The sequence below is a fragment of the Barbatula barbatula genome (assembly GCF_947034865.1).
Source record: "Barbatula barbatula genome assembly, chromosome: 21".
Classification (NCBI taxonomy): Eukaryota; Metazoa; Chordata; class Actinopteri; order Cypriniformes; family Nemacheilidae; genus Barbatula; species Barbatula barbatula.
The window spans coordinates 17,204,670-17,224,564 of NC_136784.1; the positions used below are offsets into that span (position 1 = coordinate 17,204,670).

General features: G+C 39.9%; 1 protein-coding gene across 2 annotated transcripts in view; it reads left to right on the plus strand.

The window, feature by feature from the left end:
* The window catches only part of sema4ab (sema domain, immunoglobulin domain (Ig), transmembrane domain (TM) and short cytoplasmic domain, (semaphorin) 4Ab), an 89,750-nt gene extending 80,712 nt beyond the window's left edge, over positions 1-9,038 (plus strand). For both annotated transcript variants that reach the window (XM_079485665.1, XM_079485664.1), the window contains exons 13-15: positions 6,559-6,716; positions 7,042-7,130; positions 7,518-9,038. In XM_079485665.1, the coding sequence (XP_079341791.1) occupies positions 6,559-6,716; positions 7,042-7,130; positions 7,518-8,383 (1,113 nt within the window). In that variant the 3' untranslated portion in view covers positions 8,384-9,038. The remainder of the gene's footprint in view (positions 1-6,558; positions 6,717-7,041; positions 7,131-7,517) is intronic.
* The last annotated feature ends 10,857 nt before the right edge of the window (positions 9,039-19,895 follow it).

Genomic DNA, 19,895 nt, shown 5'->3' on the forward strand with positions numbered 1-19,895 from the left:
TGAATCTAGCCACAGTTTTTTATTTTGTAAAGTACATTTTTATTTAATGTAGATTTAAGTCTAATCTTTGTTGGTGCAACCCCAATCTTCAGTTGTCCTCACATTCTTTGTTCTAGCCTCTTCACAACATTCCACACTGACAGGCCAGTTGGGTGTTGGGCCTGTATCTTCCCAGGTGTGAATCACTTCATGACCATTGACACAAAGTTAAGACCAAGTTAAATCTGTATCTTTTTTCATGTGAATGTCATAATTTTTTTGTAACTAGCTTGTCTGTGAAACCAGGCCTTAGAATACAATCAAAAGCTAGTGAGATTTAATGATATTTTTCTTTTTATAAATAAGCATGGGTCTCTTAAACGTAAATGTGGAAGAGTATCAATTGTTTTAAAATTGGTTGGTTGAACTTAAAAATTGGTTGGTTGATTCAACAAAAAAAAGTGTAACTAAAAAATGTTTACCTGGTTGCCTTAAACCTTTTATTTATTTTATTTAATTTGAATGAGCATTTCAAAACATTATTCATAAACCTTTGCTTTGGCTTACATATTATTGGTTAAGTACCCTAATGAAATTAAATATGTCAAGCTAATATAAGCCTGATTATTGTGAGAGGTGCAACATATTTATAAAGTAAACCTTTTTTTTAATGTAGATTTTAATATAATTAACTACAGGTTGCCATGTTATTTTAGATCCAGCTAAATATCTAAGCGCAATGAGGCCTAAAACAAGTCGATGTGCCACCTGGTGGATCTTCTGGGAGTGTAACAGTTTTTTTATTCTAACAAACCGGTCAGACCAGTCCTGCTGCAATCTGCATGATCTCCTTCTGGATCTGGCATGAAAAAACATGCATTTTTAAAGGCCAGATCTGAACATTAGAGCATTTGAGCATAGCATAGAGCAGTGGTCTCCAACGTGGTGCCCGTGGGCACCTGGTAGCCCGCATGAACTCTGTAAGGTGCCCGCTAAACACAGGGCTCACCAATAATGCTCAAGACAGTTGACAAATCTGTGACTATACCGATCAGCCAAGTGCTACACCGTCATGAAAGGTTATTATTAGCAAGTGTTATAAGCTTTAATATCTGAAAGAAAACTAAATTTGGTTCTGTGAGTGTAAAAATAAGGCATCACGTGTTTAAAGTTTGAATGCATGTTATCAACAAGTAGCCCTCTACAGGATTTTAGATATTTTGATAGCCCTCGCATACAAAATGGTTGGAGACCCCTGGCATAGAGGAATGTTAATATTTCTCGCGGAGAGCACCTTTCTGAAAGTTCCGCTCTGCTTGCTCAGAGATGCTCGCTCAGCCCTCTTGGTGATTAACTTTTTTGCTGCTATATTATTGTCCCAGCACAACAGCCAATGGCATGCTCGTCAACTAAAAACAAATATGTATTTCTCTTAGGAAGACATTGTGTCACCTACCCAATGTAACTGTTGCTTTTCTGAAATATAAACAGAATAAACCTCGATGCCATATGCGTCCGAGACCGACAGATAGAATCTTATAGTTTTATTTAGGAATTTAGGAATATAGGAATTTATAGTCTGTCTGATATTTGACCTATGTTTTGAATTGCATAACCTTATACTGTATGTTTTGCTTATAGTCAATGTTTTCTTGTACAGCTGCTTTGTAACAATGAAAATTGTTGAAAGCGCTATATAAATAAAGCTGATTTGACTTGACAAATGTGATCTCCTGAGTATGCATGCAGCCTTCGAAGACTCTTTGTCGAAGTCTGTAAAAGTGCATGTAACGATTTAGGTTTGACGTTTTAAGACAGCATTTCCCCTTATTTTGGTCTATTTTTCTTTAGAGACTGTTTCTTTTATTAACACCAGTAATAATAAAAGTGTTCATAGTGCATTTCATCCTTTGTGCGTTAATTTTGAATGTTGCACTATGGCAGCTATATTTTCACCGAAATACAATAACGAAAATCAAATATACTTTATCAGTTATTATACCGTTATTTTAGACACTCATTAAATAAAAAATGTCTTGTGTAATGTAACAGAATGTCGGACTGAAACATAACTGCTCTTTTTCAGCCTACTACTTAAACTAAGACATTTATTCAAGAAGTTTATTATAAACTGACAAAAATTTGACTGACTTGACACAATTAATGTCAGAGCAGGATTTGAGCGGGATTTGGTTTACCCATGAGCGTAATGTGAGCGAAGCGTTTGCTTGGTCCGTGAGCGACTGAGCGAAGCGCGCAGTCTTTGAGCGGCGCGATACACCACTCACATGCTCTGCTGTACATGCCTTTTCAATAGAACCACCCTGTCTAGAATTCGGTCCTGATGAGAGCAAAAGTGGAATGTGTCCCTAAAGTTCTAACGACACTGTTCAGGGTTCCAGTTGTCTTGCTGCTCACTCAGAAAATGAGAAGCCACCACACCTGGATGTGCCTGCCCTGCAAACACAGGTCTTGCTGCTAGTCATTCTGAGACCCTATGTGCTCCTCTTACTTTCATACTGCTTGTTAGTGCTTGCACATATGGTGAGCTCCGGTGCATTCTGAGTCTGTCATAGCATGCGTGATGGGATATTTGTCCAATAGCATCTGCGATGCGATGCGATGCGAGTGAACCGTATCCGAAGGGAATGATAAGGTTACCCACTTAACCCTGATTCCCTGAGATAACTGGAATGAATGGGAGTGAGTCTTTACATTGCACTTCAGTCAAATAAGGTACTGAACGGCGTTCGGCCCGGACTTAAATAGGCAAACGGCTCCAGCTGTAATGGCGGGCCTGAACACCATTAGTTTGTGAATTTCCAATGTAAACCAATAGGCTTCAGTATAGGAGAAAACAGGAGTTTTCTCATAGTGTCACAACAATGGACAAAAAAAATGTCTTAACCCCCTGAGGTCTGAGGGTGTTGTAGGACCCTTCAGAAGTTTTGACATGACTTGATATTTGTGCTTTTTTCATTATTTAAAAAAAATACTAATGGCTAAAGTCTTATATCACTGTATTCAGCTCAACCTATGCTACAATAAAAGGTCTGGAAACCTGGGCGGGGCAGGCAGGTCTGGAAACCTGGATGTGGCAGGAGATGTCAGAGCACCTGGCACAGAAGTGTCCCAAGCATCCATCTTGTCAACAACCTCTGGAGCGGGAGAGCAATACACAGCCCAGACACACAACAACGCTCCAGGTGTGAAGAGTCCCGGGAAAGGACCTCGAGGATTGACACCTCCAGGATCACCGGACTTGGGACCACCGGACCTGGGACTGTGATAGCTGTCTCTGCTGGAGTAAAACATCAAACTGGATTGGGAAATACGGATGTTTTTGTTTTCATAGAACGTTAGTAGCTCAGAAGTGTTTATAATTTGTCAATCACTCAACCTAAACCTTTTAAAGAAAACAATGCGCACACACATTTTACTATTAAACTACCAGTGTTAGTCCCTCTTTATCACCATGACTCTCTCTCTCTGCGTTATGATGAACTTCTGTCTGCTATAGTAAAACGTATAGTAGAGTTAAACATGTTCATACTAAGCAAATAGTATTTGATTAAAACGTGTAAAAAGGGCTGTGTCCACCAAAGCATTTCACTACTGAAAACACCAGGAGTGTCACGACCCAGGCCTCTGTGGCTCTCTCCAATGACCACCAGAGGGCGTCATCTCCCGAGTTCTAATTCCGTTCTGTACTACATTACCCAGATGTCCAGTATCACAAGATAATCACCACCGGGTGTTCCCCGTTACCGCTCCATTATATTTACTGTACTTGAACTCTCATTCATCACAAAGTCTTGTTTAGCCCGTCTTGCATTTCTGAGCGTTTATATCAATCTGTTTACCTGTGTATTACCTGTGACTACTCTTGTACCTTTGACCCCTTGCTGCCTCTCCTAACGACCTACTGCTTTGTTTGTGACCTGTCTATTGTCTGCCGCTTGCCCTGATCTCAGTCTGGTAACCGACCTTGATTCTGTCTGCCTTTGTTATTTTTGTCGCTGTTGATTGACCCTTGCCTGATTACACCGCGATTTATATTAAACATTGCAAATGGATCCAAATGCCCCTGACTCGTCATTACAAGGAGCTTGGCTGAAAACGTCAGCTGCAGGAGCATATAATCGTTCTGCCCCAAGTATTTCGATAAATAGATTTTTTAATTAACGACAATATTAGGGTTTTCAGTGTAGTAAAACATGTACATTATAACATTTATATAAAACCACATTTTAACTAATGTAACCTGTACAAAAACTAAGCATGGTCTAACTATAGTTACCATAGATTTACAGATGTGCTATGGTCTCCCTACAGAGGAAAACTGTGCTTAAATCGCCCAACACACATCACTTCAAGTTTAAAATGGTAAAATCGCTGTAAACTTTATGAAGATAAGAAAGAAACAATACTCTATACAAAGAAACTGTTTATTGTCAAGGTCACAGCCTTTATTCAAGCTGGGTGTTAGCTTGAAAAACACCCATTTAAATACACCCGATAAACAAACGGCCATAGATTATTACTGTAACGAAAGCTAATTGGAGACAGTAGCTTGCACATCTGGAATCAAGTTAATAAAATTAGTGTTGGAGTTGTGGTTTAGAACTTTGATTCATCAAACACACGTTTATGCGATAACAATGTAGTGGTGCAAACTGCAGAAATGTAAATAAGTATGTAAAGTAGCACAATCACACCATTGTTGTTTTGGTTTATCTTCGTGCATGACTATAGAGTGTTTCACCAGACGCGCGTGAACCTGACTCACAGTTCACTTCCGGTTTTGTGTTTGGCTAGTGTCTAATAATATAACTAATCATTTTATTTTATTTATGTTAATACTGTATTCCTTTGGATTGTTATTTTATTTTTTAATAATTGTATTAAATAAACAATTTGTTGAATAGGTCCTGTAGTCCGGTCGCATTTAAACAAACCGTATGGTACATTGACATCAAGTGGTTGAGCTTGGTATCAGAGTCTAAATTCAAAATATTGGAGAGAAGTTTTGCCAATGGTTCTTCTCGGTTTCTTTTGATTGTTATCAGAAATAATCTACAGGCACTATTGTTTGTGAATGTGTACCGGAAGTTCAGTTGGGGACACAAAAGTTAGCATGTGCAGTAACATTTGTTTATGTTCTTAAAATGAAACTGTCTATCAACTAAACCTATCCATTCGCATGATGTAATCAATTTCACAGAGCTGCGTTTAGATGACAGTTTACACTAAAACAATAATGCTGTCAATAATTATCTGAAACTTGCCCTTTAAGACACATTTTGAAAACTTTAACACATTTTTAGTCTTGCAAAAAGGAGCTCTCTGGAGGCATTCATCAAGACAAATGCTGGACGAAGGAAGTGACGTCCCTACAAAACTTCAGCCACTATTAGATTATTAATGATAATTTTAAATCTAATTTTTTTTTATTTTCGCCTTGTTGTGCAAGCACTGTTGAGCTTGTGCAGAGGCTGCAGTTTTTGCCAGAGGGGAACTGGAATCCCCTGGTTAGGCCTGGTTTCCCTCCGAGGTTTTTTTTCTCCTCCAATGGAGTTTTGGGTTCCTCGCCACCGTTTGCATACTGTTTTGCACTGTTTTGCCTGGCCGGGGGGGCTGCTAGAATTTGATAGTCTTATTTAATTAACTCTGCATATAGTAATTTATTGTGTGTCTGATATTTGACCTGTGTTTTGAATTCCATAACCTTTTATGTTTTACTTATAGTCATTTTTTCTTGTACAGCTGCTTTGTAACAATGAAAATTGTAAAAAGCGCTATATAAATAAAGCTGACTTGACTTGACTTGACTTGACTCAAGAGTGTTTTATCATCAGTCGACAGTATAATGAATTGGTGAAATTTTATTACTATGCCCAATCTTGGGGTGCCCAGCCAAGATGACGTCCAAGGCACAAATCAGAAATCTCCATGAGATAAAAAAGAATCAATGACGAAGGCTCCAAAGACATCACTGGAATAGATAAACATTACTGTTCATGAGTCTACCAAAAGTGGCAGAAGCTGCTGCTCTCCCACAAAACACTGCTGTGCGCCTGTTTGCCAAAAAGCACCTTGGCAAATCGCACAGATATGGAGAATGATGAAAAAAGTTAAATTTTTCTGAGAGAATACTTAGTACTCTGTAGGGTGTAAAAAGCTTACAAACTTCAAAACATCATATGGTGGAGGGCACATCATGGGCCTGGACCACTGCCTTCAGAGAATGAAAACGTGTCTTTTGGTGTGGCCCTGACCTTAAACCTATAGAGCTGTTGTGGAATGACCACAAGATAGCTGTTCACACCAGATAAATGTGTCTTTGCTGATGAATTTTTCTAAGAAAAGGTATAGAATTCCTTGTGAATGTTGATCCAGGTCTGATCCAGAACATCCAAAAGTGCTTACTTAAAGTCACTGAGGCCAAATGAGTTTCATCCAGCCATGTCATACTGTAGTCTGATTTTTATTAGTTATCTTTTGTTTTATGTGTTTGCAAGTCACAGTGGTTTAAAAGAGCCTTTGAAACAATTAACTGAAACTTCTTTTGTCTTGTAGCGGGCAGTGTTGATAGGCTATGCAGAGGGGGTGGTGTCCGTTCCTGTGTCCAATTGTTCATACTACTCGAGTTGTGCTGAGTGTATTTTGGCCAGAGACCCCTTCTGTGGCTGGGACCCTGTGATAAAAGTCTGCAGAGACACAACTCAGCAGTCTCTGTAAGTAGGCCTATCATCACTGGGACATCACAGCCAATTGTATTCAGACATTATATAATTATATGCATCCACAACAGGTTTTGAGGATAAGAAATTGTGAATTAACCCTATAATGAAATGGTTATGGCAGTTCTTTGAGTAGTTGTTCGTGTAACTCAGCTGGTAAAGCATGATGCTGCCAAGGCTTAATTATGGGTTTGGTTACCAGGGAACATGCAAACTGATCAAATGTACCTTAAATGTATACTGTAAGTCGCATTACATAAAATAGTCTACACCAAATATATCTTCCTAAATAAGTATTTCATCTTACTGCTCTTTACAGGATGCAAGATGTAGATGGGGGTAATGTATTAGAGCAGTGTAAATCTGCTACACCCAAGTCACGTTCTGGCCAGTCCCGATCCACCTTAGGTGAGTACATCTGATGTAAACTTTCTATGTAGGTTAAAAGTAGTTTTTCGCTCTTTAGTGTGCATTACCAACTTTATTCAACTATATATTGTTATTATTTAACTTTGAAAATCCTCAAAGTCAACCTGTCTGTGTCAATTTCCATTATTTTGGTTTGTCTTCTGTGGCCTTCTCGATTGTATCCAGTATTTAACATCATACAACACGTAAAATAAAAAAAAAGGTTTTAAGAAGACCCTTTGTTAAAAATAATAACAAAACATAATAATAACAATAAAACTAATACAACTTACATTTCAAGAATATTAAACCCTATTTTCTTATCCTATTCGTTTCTGTTTTTCTGTGTTGTTGTTGTGCTGACTCTCAATCCCTGACCCTTCTCAGCTGTCTGTTCTCCAGGAGAGGTTGTGTCCGTGTCTCTGAATGAGGTGGTGCACCTGCAGTGCCCAGAGGCATCACACCTGGCTAAATGCTATTGGGAACGTCTCAACAGTCAATTGTCTCCCAAAATCTACATTCAACTGGAAAACAGCAGCCTCAGTTTTGTGGCAACTGCATCCACCCTGGGCCATTACCTGTGTCAGGCTGAAGAAAACGGCTATACCCAAACCCTTGTTGTCTACCATGTTAAGCAAAAAAGCCACCCCAGCAGTACACCAGCAGGCCCCAATCAGCCATATTACACCCCTGATGCTAAGACAGAAAACAAATCCTTACTCTTCACTCCCAAGTGGATAACACCCCAGTCTAACAACCAGATGCCAGAGCTGGGATCTAAACCTGAACAGCCAGAGCCAACTGTTGCACAGAATGATACAGCAGTGTTCCCCACGCAAAAAAACAGAAACTTCACACGGTGGACTGGATCAGAAGAGGAAAAATCAAGATCGATTGAGCCCAGTGGAAATCTTGAGGTGTTTGACAAGCGTACCTACCTGCAGGAGTTGGTGGCTGTGTCCATTATGTTAGCTCTGTGTGTTAGTGCATTGCTAACCATCATGCTCTACAGGTTTCGGCTACCATGCCACACTAGGACGGATCCACAGACTCCCTCCTCTTATAGAGATGGCGAAATGGGAGGAGGTGCGACTCCCCAGGAAAGAGAGGCTCTCCGAGGGAAGTCGCTATGTGTGGAGAAGCGTATTAAACAGTCACACATTGGCCAGGTACATAATGGCAAATCGCCCATTACACTGAGTAACAGTATGCTGAACGGATCCAATGGGCACCTACCCAACACACCCATCTGAGGGATGACACTGATGTTACTACGCCCTTCACTTTCCTGGACTTAAAATTTGCCCTCTTTTCGTAACCATAATCAGGCTCACATTTTAACTTGCAATGTACCTTTTGGGCTGCATGACTTTCAATGACTGCTCTATGACTTTTGGTTTTCCAGGTTGTAAATACTGAAGCTTTAATTTATGTGACTCAGCTGTTTCATTTAGTTTAATGTGAATTATAGATCGTTTGCCTATCCTAAACAACTTTCAGACAAAATACAGGAATATATAGAAAAACAAAAACTAAAAATCTTATCCTAAACTGAAAAATAACAAATTACATTATTTACTCATATGAAATTCCAAATACATTTCAAAAATATAGTTTTTTGCTTGTGGAAGTTCTCCATACAACCCTCTACGGACACAAGGAAGTTAACAAGTCACCATTGGCAAATAAATTCTTGCCAGACTTTTTATAGGAAATGTATAAACAATGCAAATGAACAAAAAATTAAATAAACAAAACATACTTTATCTGAATATTTCTTTGTTTCCATATTAATTTAATATATCGCTGCCTAGCAAATGCTAGTATATTTTAACTTAACTTGTCAGACTTTAAGAAATGCATGAACAGTGCAAATGAACAAAAGAAAATAAACAAAACATACTCATCTGATTTTTCTCTTGATGTTTCCATATTAATTTTCCATTGAATCTTCCATTTTCATCCAAAGTAAGGTAAAGAAAGAATTTGATTTGATGTATCTATTCTCTTTACACAACAAGACGTTGACTGCATCAGAGAAAGCGACAGAGGGTCCTCTTGGCTAAAAGACAGTGCATTGTCGAGTCGAGTAAAATCAGAAAATTGACTTTCCATCGGAAATTTAAGATTAAAGATTATTTTTTGTCAACATTTGGGAAATTTACTCGCATTGTAGATGGGTGCTATACAAAGTGCACAATGCAGTGTTAAATATGTTGAACTTTTACAATAGATTTATTTTAAAACAGGCCACAATTTAGGGTTATTTACTAATATGCAGTCAGTGTTGGGCAAAATACTCAGAAAAAGTAATTATTTACTAGTTACTAATTACTTATTCAATAGTGTGATTAGATTACTGTACAAATTACACTCTCCAAAAAGTATTGAATGACTTTATTACTAATTACTTTCCATGTCCTATATCAATGTTGATTAGGTAAGTGATTTGAGGATAGACATGAAACAGCTCTTTTAATTCATTCAAGTAAATGATATAAAACTACATAAAGTAGTAGTATCAACTGACCAAAGTATTACAAATGTTAGAATTAAACATTAAAGCACGGATTTCAAAGTTAGACTTTTAGAATTTAGAATGTTGATGTCAATTCCACTATTGCACACACATATATTACACGAAGGGGTGGTTTCCTGGACAGAGATAATCTTAAATTAAGTTGTTTTCGATGAAGACACCTCTAACATTTAAATCCTAGTCTGGGACTTGGTTTAAGGCCTGTCTGGGAAACTGCCACAAAGTATTTAGTTTAAAACATCAGAACTAACTGTAATTCAATTACAGAAAAAAATATCCCCTGCTTTACTTTTTCAAGGGGAAAGTAATTTAATTACAGTAACTTATTATATAGTAACTAGTTACACCCAACACTGCTAATGAGCTTCCAAATCTTTGAAATAATGTCTGCCATTTAAAACAACACTGGAGAGTTTTTCGATCTTAAAATAATCTCTATAAAATTATTTTAGTGGTAGGACAACTCTTAACTGGACAAATCTGACTGCCGCTGCTACTAAGTTGCCTTCTATCAGTTCAAACCACACTTGCAAGTTTGATGTGCGTTTACAAGCCCCATTTTATTCGTAGCCTGGGTGAAGTTAGCCAATGAATAACAATTAGACGAAATAATCTAGTTCAACGCAAGTCTCCAAACCATAAAAAAACAAGCAGGCAAAAAAACAAGCAGGCAAAAAAACAACGAGGAACAAGAGAGATGATCGGACACAAGCCCGAACATGAATCAATATCTGACAGACTTGCAATCTGTGGTGCAAGCTTGCAAGAGGCAACGTGTTGCAAAACGGATGTAGACCTAGCCTTCCCGCTACTGGATTTGAAAGTCTTATAAGTATTCTGAAAATATAACTACTAAAAATTATTTTGGTTGGTTACTAAATTCATTCACGTCAATGCATTGTGTTTTGGGTGACTACAAATGTGCTATGTAGGTAGCACTCTATGTAGTTTACAACCAGCTGCTAACTCAGAATCTTGTTTGAGCTATTAGTATAACCCAGTAGCATATCCCGTGTGAGCCAAAAGAGTGCTTTACTAAATGCACAGTTTATGAAGCGACATGATGTAACAGCGGTTTTTACATCTCGAAAATCCTTAATTGGGTCCGATGTTCGGTCCAGATTAGCATGTAATGTGAACAAATCACAGATTAAATCTTACATCTCCCGATCTGCTTCGAGAAAAATCGGCATGGTGATGACATTGGGTCTTTCAGAGCAGAAAATGACAGAACTTTATTATGTGCAGTGCATTGGATAGCAGAGATGAGCCAGACGAGCGAGACGGGGCATGAACGGTCTTCATCACCTGTTGACTCCACAGGAGGAGGCGTCGGGCGAGTTGGGTTAACTGCCGTGAGCGAATGCCACCCTGGCGGTAGATATGCGCTACGGCAGTAGTGCTGTCCGACCTGACCAGGGGCGCAAGAGCTAACAACTCTTGGCAATTGAATGCCAGCACATAATCCCTTTTATACCCGGATATCCAGGGGCGGAGTCCGGCATGCAAATTTCATTTACCAATTTCATTGGCTTTTTCAAAATAGTCAGAAGATGATAGGTTCTCAAGTCAAACCCCATCTGTCGGTTCGACACAACGTCGAGAGACCGACAGAAAGGGAACAATTGAGCAATTGAGCCCATTTATAACATTATCAACTCGTCAATTAATTTAGGCCACGTCCCAGGACCTTTTAAGATGGCCGTCATTAAGCCTCTAATCAAGAAACCCAACTTAGATCCAAATGAACTATAGACCGATTTCGAATCTCCCATACCTGTCTAAAATTCTAGAAAAAGTAGTGTGCACTCAGTTGTGCTCTTTCTTACAAAATAACGACATACACGAAAATTTTCAGTCAGGCTTTAGACCGCATCATAGCACTGAAACTGCGCTCTTTAAAATGACAAACGACCTGCTTATAGCATCAGATAAAGGTAACATCTCACTCCTAGTCCTGCTTGACCTTAGTGCTGCGTTCTATACCGTAGACCATAACATACTTCTAGATCGCTTACACAATTATAGCTGTATTGAGGGACAGGCACTACAATGGTTCAGATCTTACTTGTCAGACAGACATCAATTTGTCCATTTAAATGGGGAATCATCAAATCTAACGCAAGTAAATTATGGATTACATCAGGGATCGGTTCTGGGACGAGTGCTGTTCTCCATATACATGCTGACCCCCGGAAACATTATTAAAAAACATGGAATTAGCTTCCATTGCTATGCAGATGATACTCATCAAGAGCTATATATCTCATCAAGACCAGATGATTCCTCCCAGCTATCCAAATTGGCAGAGTGCATTGAAGATGAAAAACATTGGATGACCTGTAATTTCCTTCTTTTAAAGAAATGTTGTAATTTCCACCTAAGAAATGTTGCCAACTTACAACATTCTTTGTGTTGCTGACACAGAAGCTTATTCCTGCTTTAGTGACCTCAAGACTTGACTACTGTAATGCGCTACTTAGTGGTTGTCCTGCATCATCAATAAACAAACTACAGTTAGTTCAGAATGCAGCTGTCAGAGTTCTAACCAGGTCCAGAAAATACGATCCCATAACCCCAATTTTATCAACCCTTCACTGGCTACCCATTAATTATCGTATTGACTTTAAAGATCTTTTAATCACCTATAAAGCCTTAAAGGGTTTAGCCCATACCTACCTACCTAACAGAGCTTCTATCACACTACAAGCCATCACGCTCTCTAAGATCTCAAAACTCAGGACTTTTGATAACACCTAGAATAACTAAATCCACCAAAGGGGGTCGAGCTTTCTCAAAGGTAGCATCTAAACTCTGGAATAGCCTTCCTGATACTATTCGAGGATCAGACACACTCGCCCAATTTAAATCTAGATTAAAGACACATCTTTTCAGCCAAACATTCACTTCATGCAAAATATGCTAAATAAACCACCGGGAGACTGCTGACATTAGGTATTATTTACTAGGTCTTTTTTATAACAAGTTAAACTATTTATATTCTGTGTTTTACCCTTTTTTGTGTTTTTCGTTTTTCCCCTGTAAAGCTGCTTTGGAACAATGCAAATTGTGAAAAGCGCTATATAAATAAAATTGAAATTGAAATAAATTAGGGCCATATCATAGTTTAGTTTACCTAATTTTTTTTTTTAATTCTAAGTTTTCTAAGTGACATGTTAACTATACAATAAAGGTAGATGTGTCCACATAAATTACTGTTGAATATTATTCCTAGATACTACAGTGTTTTCGAACCTTACTATAGTATACTACAGTGTGTACTACAGTTTATCAATTCACTAGAATGGTACTAAAATTTCCTTTTGCAAATTTACATTCAGTAATTTAGCGAATACCACAGTATTCTCACGTTTGTTTATTTATCATGGACACTTTCGTTACATTTGGGACCCGTGATCGCGGATTTTCTGTCCGGTTCGCGATCACGAGTCTCAAATGCTGATAGGTACAGTCATATATCATTAAACACCATACAACTATAGGCTATACAAACTATCGGCAAAGCTTTGCAAATCACATCCGGGAAATAAGTCTGTTACGTGTCTAACCAAATTCACAGAAGGCTCTAATTTAAGTTTACTATGCAAACTGCTATCCAATCATAGCAGTGGACGTTTACTCCAAAGTCTTCTATGCTGCACGCCCATTGAAACCTTGTGTTTTTCCAGCCGGCCACAAAATCAGGGTAGAAAATATCCTATTACTTATGATGTTTGCGTGGTTTTTACATTAGAAAACATCAAAATCAATAAGTAAACCTCAGACAACACTAAAATAATAAATACAGCAAGTTCAGCACACCTTTAATGTGTTATTCACAATAGCTCAATCAGATCGTATAAATATTCAGCGGGGGGTTCCTATGGATGTCGCTCCGCCTGCTTCAGCTTCGCAGACCACCCATACCCAAGCACGCTCACCTGGCTCATCACCGATGGGCGGCAGTGGAACGTTCCATAGCGGATGAACTCTCTATCATTGCATCGGACAGCTACCTCCTGGCATCGGATGCGGAAGACCCCTTGGAGCTCCCGCCCCCGGGCGTCGAGCCCAGGACGAGGCTGACGCTGAGATCTCGGCCATGCTTGCAGGACAAACATGTGCCTTAGTACACAGCTGGTTGCGGGACAAGCGGAAGTATGGCTTCCCCCCGGTGAGCCTCCTTGCATAGGTCCTGTGCAAAGTCAGACCTTGTGGCTCTGACAACAGTTCCCCCTGGACGAGGCCTGACAAAGGACCTTCTGTCCCAGGGGAAAGGCACGTTGTGGCACCCCCAGCCAGGTCTCTGGCTTCTTCACATCTGTCTCTGAGATGATAGGTTCTCAAGATCAACCCCCAGTCTGTCTCTCAACACAACAGATTACAGTCGTAACCGAGACGTTAAACAGTCAAAATAGAAGAGGATCAAACATAAAAAGACACCAGCGGCTCTCCTATCCAGCAACTGCTCACCCGGAGGCTGCATTTATTGTTGAGGGAGATTTTAATCACTCAAACTTAAAGACAGTGCTCCCTAAATTTCATCAGCATGTTTCCTGCCACACAAGAGGAAACAAAACTTTGGATCATGTCTACACAAACATGGCTGAAGCTTACCCTGCGACCCCCCTCCCCCACCTGGGTCAATCTGATCACCTTTCTTTGTTCCTCACCCCCAAGTACATTAATCTCATTAATCGTGTGAAGCCATCAGTGAAGACCATCAAGGGCAGACTTTTCACTCCAGGAAAGGTTTCTACACACAGACTGGAGTCTGTTTGCTTCTCAGGCCACCAGTGGCTCTCACACGGACAGTTACACCTCCTCTGTATTGGACTACATAAATTCCACCATTGATAGTGTCACAACCCAGAAGCAGATCACCACGTACCCTAATCAGAAGCCATGGATGAACAAGGAAGTGCGCCTCCTGTTGAAAGCACGCAACACTGCCTTCCGATCGGATGATGCACAGGCCTGTAGTACTTCTAGGGCAAATCTGAAGAGGGGCATCAAAAAGGCCAAGCACTGCTACAAGCTGAAGCTAGAGGAGCATTTTTCAAATTCTGACCCTCAACGCATGTGCTAGGGCATCCAGGCCATCAGTGACTACAAACCCAAACACTCAACCCCCATTGCCACAGATGCCGTCTTCCTGAACGAGCTTAATGACTTTTATGCTCGCTTTGAGAGAGACAATATGGAAACAGCTACCAAGCTCACACCCTCTGCTGACCACCCAATCATCACACTTAACTCCACTGATGTTCACACTGCACTGTTCCGCTCTTAGTCACAACTCGAAGGTCAAGGTTCTTTTCACAGATGTTTAATACACTTAAGACGTCAACACCAACTTCTCTTGGACGTCAACGACAATATCCATACCAACACCGTAGAACTAAGTGGACAATACACACAGAAGAAAAACATTCATCTAAATAGAGAACATGACATTAATTTTATACATAAACAGAAAATAAATCTACATACCACTTTGCCTGCTTGTGAGTTAAGAGTGGATTATAATCTTTTTATGTCTTCATAAACCCGTTATATACTTTTGAAAGGAACATCGCATCTTCTTCTCTCGAAAATGGTAAAACCCGGAAGTGACATGTACCATAAGGCATCATGGGTATGCCAAAAAATAAAATAAATGCAAACCCTTTAATAAAGGAATCGATTGTACAAAATGAGCGATAATGTTCGGTATGTGTCCAATAACCCTCATAAAATAGTTGAAATATAAAAATAAACAAGTTAAACTTATCAATAAATAAACAAGGTAAATACGCATGGACGCACAAAAGCGCCACCCAGTGGACGTAAAAAATCAAGTCCCAGTGTCAACGGACACACTGCACTAAGCCGGATCAACGCGCGCAAGGCTGCTGGGGTCTTCACGGACATCTTCAACCTGTTCCTCGCCCAAGCAGTGGTTCCCGCATGTCTTAAGTCCACCTCCATTGTTCCCATCCCAAAACATTCGAACCCGACATGCCTTAACGACTACCGCCCTGTAGCACTCACACCCATTGTTATGAAGTGCTTTGAGCGGCTGGTCCTGGCACACCTAAAGGTCTCCCTACCACCCACACTGGACCCATACCAATCTCAACAATAGGAGCAAGGATGATGCAGTGTCCATGGCGCTGCACTCTGTGCTCACACAAATGCTGGACAATAAGGACACTTACGCACACATGTTGTTTGTAGACTTCAGCTCTGCTTTCAATACCGTCATCCCTTCCAAGCTAATCGTCAAACTTGGAAACCTAGGCATTAACAACTCTACCTGCAATTGGATTATGGACTTCCTGACGAACAGGCCTCAGCTTGTTAGGTTAGGCCACATCTGCTCCACCACCACCACCCTCAACACTGGTGTACCACAGGGCTGCGTACTGAGCCCCTTTCTCTACTCCCTTTTCACACTCGACTGCAGGCCTGTGAACGGATCTAACTCCTTCATCAAGTTTGCAGACGATACAACAGTGATTGGTCTCATCAGCAACAACGATGAGACTGCATACAGGGAGGGGGTCCGGCACCTGGCCACATGGTGCTCAGACAACAACCTGCTCCTTAACACCCCCAACACAAAGGAGATCATCATTGACTTCAGGAAGGCGAAAGGAGGCACACACGACCCCATCCACATTAATGGGATGGCTGTTGAACGTGTTTCCAGTTTTAAGTTCCTGGGGACTCATATTTCGGAGGACCTGTCCTGGACCACTAACACCTCATGCCTGGTCAAGAAGGCTCACCAGCTTCTCTTCTTTCTGAGGACACTGAAGAAGAACCAACTGTCTTCAACTATCCTGGTGAACTTCTATCGCTGCACGATAGAGAGCATCCTGACCAACTGTGTCACAGTCTGGTACGGGATCTGCTCTGTTGCTGAGCGCAAGGCACTGCAGCGGGTGGTGAAAACAGCCCAGCGCATCACAGGGACTACACTTTCTCCCATTCAGGACATCCAGAAGAAACGCTGTCTGCGTCGAGCTCGCAGCATTCTCAAGGACTCCTCTCACCCCGCTTATAGACTGTTTACTCTCCTGCCTGCCGGTAGGCGCTTCCGGTGCCTCCGGACAAGAACCAGCAGACTAAGAAACAGCTTTTTTCCCAGAGCTGTTTCATTATTGAACTCTGCCCCCCCACTGATTCCACTACCTCTCTTACCTTGAACTCCAAGCTGCAATAACATTGTTTACACTGCACTACAGGGCTGCATGCATTACTGAACTGTACACACCAGTACTTCATGTTATCTGCTCTACTGGACTGTTTACACACGCACAGCATCATTTGCACTCTATACTGCTCACTTGCACATCTGAAATATGCTCATTTGCACTAATGGACCACTTTCATAACTGCACTAACTTATCTACTGCACTGTAACCTCAACAACTGCATTAACTAATCTACAGCACTGTAACCTAATTAACTGCATTGACTCATCTTCTGGACTGCAACCTATTATTAACTCTTATACTGCACCGTAACTTTAATAACCGCATTAACTCATCCACTGCACTGTTACTTCAACAACTGCATTAACTCACCTATTGCATTGCAACTTTAACAGCTAATGTCAATAATCTATGCACACTTAAATCACTTGCACTATTGTTTAGTCTAAATTATCATCTGCTCATATCCACCTGCACATTAATGTTCATAGTGTTAATGTTCATAGTATATAGTCATCTGTATATATTGTTCATAGTACATACCTACTGTCATATTTTCATAGTCTGCCCTTGATGGTCTTCACTGATGGCTTCACACGATTAATGAGATTAATGTACTTGGGGGTGAGGAACAAAGAAAGGTGATCATATTTTCATAACTGTATAATATTTTTTCAATATTGTTATTCTGTATTTATTCTAACTTTATATCATGCACTTGCTAATTGCACTTCTGGTTAGACCTAAACTACATTTCGTTACACTGTACTTGTATATGTGTAATGACAATAAAGTTGAATCTAATCTAATTCACCTTGAGGTAATCCACACAGAACCTTAACCTTTTATTTTGACTCTTGTGAATTATGAATAAAGCCTGTGTCAGTCCAGCCTAAAGCCGTGTTGGTGTTGTTCGCGATGGAGGACCGCGAGGGATGAGATGACTTCCGCAAATGGTGTCGATTGCGGTGACTGCATGGCGGCGGTGGCCCTTCTGCTTCCTTCCCGGGTTTCGTTACCAGTGTAACAATCTCAGTACCTAGGAAGGAAGAGAACGAGGTTGGACAACACCTGTACCTCATGGCTTTAATTGTAATTCACAAGAGTATAAAATATAAAAAGACACCAGCATCTTTCCTATCCACCAAGGTGTGAGATTCAGTCTCTGGTTCAGCTTTCGTGAATGATCGCTGTTTCGCATAATCTCTCATGTGGGAATCCCTGGGAGTTTCGTGTCTCTTTCCATGTTTGAGGATCGCTTCCTCCTTATTCGGTCTCTCCACACCCTTACTGGAATGAGATACAGGTGTTGATTGTTTGCAGGTGTCCCACTTACTCACTGCTTGTCTCCTGGCTCTCTCTACCGCTGCAGTCCTCGCCACAGTGATCATTCCCACGACTGATGTCATGATTCTGAGCTGGTTGTGTTCAGCTGTTTTGTTGTCGGAAAGAATGGAGGACTCCAGATTCATGCTTGCGTGTGTCTTGGGAAAATGTTATACTGTAATAGATTTCGACTGTACATCCTACTGTATACTGTAGTTTTACAAGTCAGCTTGCTGACTATTCTACAATATGAGTGAAATACATGCTATTTTTGCAATTAATGAAACATACAATATGATCAAAAGGGGAGGGGAACCTGGCAGTCTCGACCCTGGAAGGGAGCCCGGCTGCCCCGACCCTGGTTTTGTTACTAGTTCTATCTATTGGTTGAAATGAAACAATTTGTTTTTCTCTTTGGTTTTTACTGTAGATTGATATATGACAATCAATAAACAAAACATGTGTCATGAAATATGGTGTCATGAGCGCTGGTATTTAAAAACAAGTTTTCTAAAAGTTTGCGCTTTGTTTTATGCAAATGCTGTCATCTATTACCACTAGGTGGCAACAAGGTACACAATTAGGCAATCCTGTAGGTATAAACTAATAAGCATCTTAATACTGTACACAATTTATCAACAGTATATATAAATAAAACAACAGATTTAAATAACTAGAAGCCTTATTTCGAGCGCTCCAGACAAAAAGCCCGCCCTACCTTTTTTCAATTTATAGAAGCTGGTTTTGTGAAAATTTTCGGAGACCTGGAGCAGAGCTTTCATGAATATTTATGAGTTGGTCGCCAGTGGGGGCGTAAAATGTGAAAAATTACGTTTCTGTTAACCCTTTACTGTCTGCGTTTGGGTTCTGTACACTCACCGTTGTGAAAACCGAGCTATTTATGATCACTGTCACACAGTTCTGACTGAAAATTTAAAGATTACGGTCCGTTGTACTGTATGGGTGTTGTGGAGTTGTAACATTTGGAATTTAAGCCTGTTATGTATATAATAAGCTTGAGACAATGCGATACAGAATAATCACAACACACCAAAATGGTTGTTGTCTTTATTTCACTAATGGCCGCAACATATGCAGCATAGTTCCTTTTATCTTTAACATGTATTGTTAATGTGCCAATTATTATTTGGATGATTATTTCAGCCATTGGCATTACAATATTAAATTATTATTTAGTTATTGCTATGGTAAGTTTACAGAATATGATTAAAACATTGTGAAAGTTTATGGTTGCTCATTTTAGCATTTACATTTAAATTTAGTCATTTAGCAGACGCTTTTATCCAAAGCGACTTACAGATGAGGAAACATTGGAAGCAATTATAACAACATAGGCAACAAAATACATAAGTGCATCAAAACTAGTCCATTAAGGCCTAGCACAGTATACAAAGCTAAGAATAGTGAGGTTAGTAAATGTTTTTTTAATTTTTATGTTTGGACAAGACAAGAGCCTGGACTAGGACTTGCGTAGAGTACACTGAGAGGAAAGGTCTAATTTTCCTAATGTTGTAGAGGATGAATCTATAGCACTGTATGTTTTTGGGGTAAATATGAATGTTTATATTACAGTTAAAAAAACAGTGACATAAATACTTAAGTTTGCTTGTTATGTAGACTGGTAACTGAGCAAGCGATGAGGACTGACACAGAGCCATCACATCTGAACCTTTATTA